General features: G+C 53.4%; 1 protein-coding gene across 1 annotated transcript; it reads left to right on the top strand.

The window, feature by feature from the left end:
• Positions 1 to 530: 530 nt before the first annotated feature.
• Positions 531 to 861, top strand: LOC108865206 (uncharacterized; the record flags this gene model as incomplete). The annotated part of the gene is made up of 1 exon (XM_018642012.1): positions 531 to 861. A coding segment is annotated over exon 1 (331 nt), but the record flags the coding sequence as incomplete, so codon positions are not given.
• Positions 862 to 1,248: the final 387 nt, after the last annotated feature.

Raw genomic sequence — 1,248 nt, 5'->3', positions numbered from 1 at the left:
GGACAGGTCGTCAACAGCGTTCAAACTGGAGCGCCTCTGGCAGTTCAGATGGAGTTCTCTCCGAATCGCGTGCTAGCTGAAGTCATCAAACGTGTTCGCAAGGCCCGTGCGAGCGCCCCGCGCTGCCCACCCATCGAAGCTTCATAATCATTCCAAAGGATTATGCAGTCTACGAGCCCTGACCAGGAACGTCAGAGCGTTTCCTGATCGGGGATTCTGGTCTCGGAGACGACAGAAGGATCCCGATATTCGGCCGCGAGTCGCTTGCTAGCTGGATCGGACTGGTCGGCGAAATCTACGTCGACGGTACATTTAGTCTGGCGCCGAAGCTCTTCCAGCAGAGGGTTCGCAGTCTTGGCGGAGCGCTCGAGATTCGTCGTTCCTAAGTGCTATGCACTCCTCCCAAACAGGAGCCAGGCCACTTACACCAGAATTGTCGACTTCCTGCATCAAGAGTGGCCTCAATTCAATCCGATCCGAATTTTGGTCGATGTGCTCGGATGATCCCGCCGAAACACATCAATACCACGATGAGCGAACTAGAGCCCGAATTGCCAGAAGAGCTGATGCCCGCGATGAACCATTCCAAAGATAACTACATCGACCGGTTGATCGGCGCAGAAATCGTCCGCGCACCTGCTCGCTTCCCCATCGCGATGTGGTCCGTCTACCAACGGACAGTGGACGGTGAAGCTCGGACGAACAACTTGGCCGAAGCAGCCCATAGACGTTTGCAGGGCGGGTTTGGGCTGGATCATCCTAGTCTTCGGAAATTCATAGACGGTATCCGGAAAGTTCAACAGAGTCGGGATGTAACTTATGCTAGATACGTCGCAGGTTACAATCCAGAACCGAAGCGCAGTGAGTACATCTCCGCCGATGAGCGAGTTCTCAAAATTGTGAGAGAATTTTGGGTGGGCTGGCACGGAATTTCAAGATGCAGGCATCGAACAACGGGCCGCAGACTGCTCCTGAATCGCCGAAGTCAGAGTAACTTGATACGTCTAGGCCTCGCTCGTCCTCATTTCATTACGTATAGATAAGCCTAAAGACTCGCTCATCCCGAATAGTATTTGAGCGGAGAATTCGAGGACCTAAGTTCAAGAATAGGATGCGCCTCCGATGCCGTCCGTGTTCGTATCGAGTCCGCCGCGTCGCCAAGGCATTGAACTTCAGTGAGGCGGACATCTGAGAAACATGGGAATTCGAGATTACGAGCTTGGTTGAGATCTGCACGATGTGAATTCG

The sequence above is a fragment of the Galendromus occidentalis genome, unplaced genomic scaffold (genome assembly GCF_000255335.2).
Source record: "Galendromus occidentalis unplaced genomic scaffold, Mocc_1.1 scf7180000076443, whole genome shotgun sequence".
NCBI lineage: Eukaryota > Metazoa > Arthropoda > Arachnida > Mesostigmata > Phytoseiidae > Galendromus > Galendromus occidentalis.
Note: the sequence above shows the minus strand (reverse complement) of the source record. Positions and strands in the feature narration are given on the sequence as shown.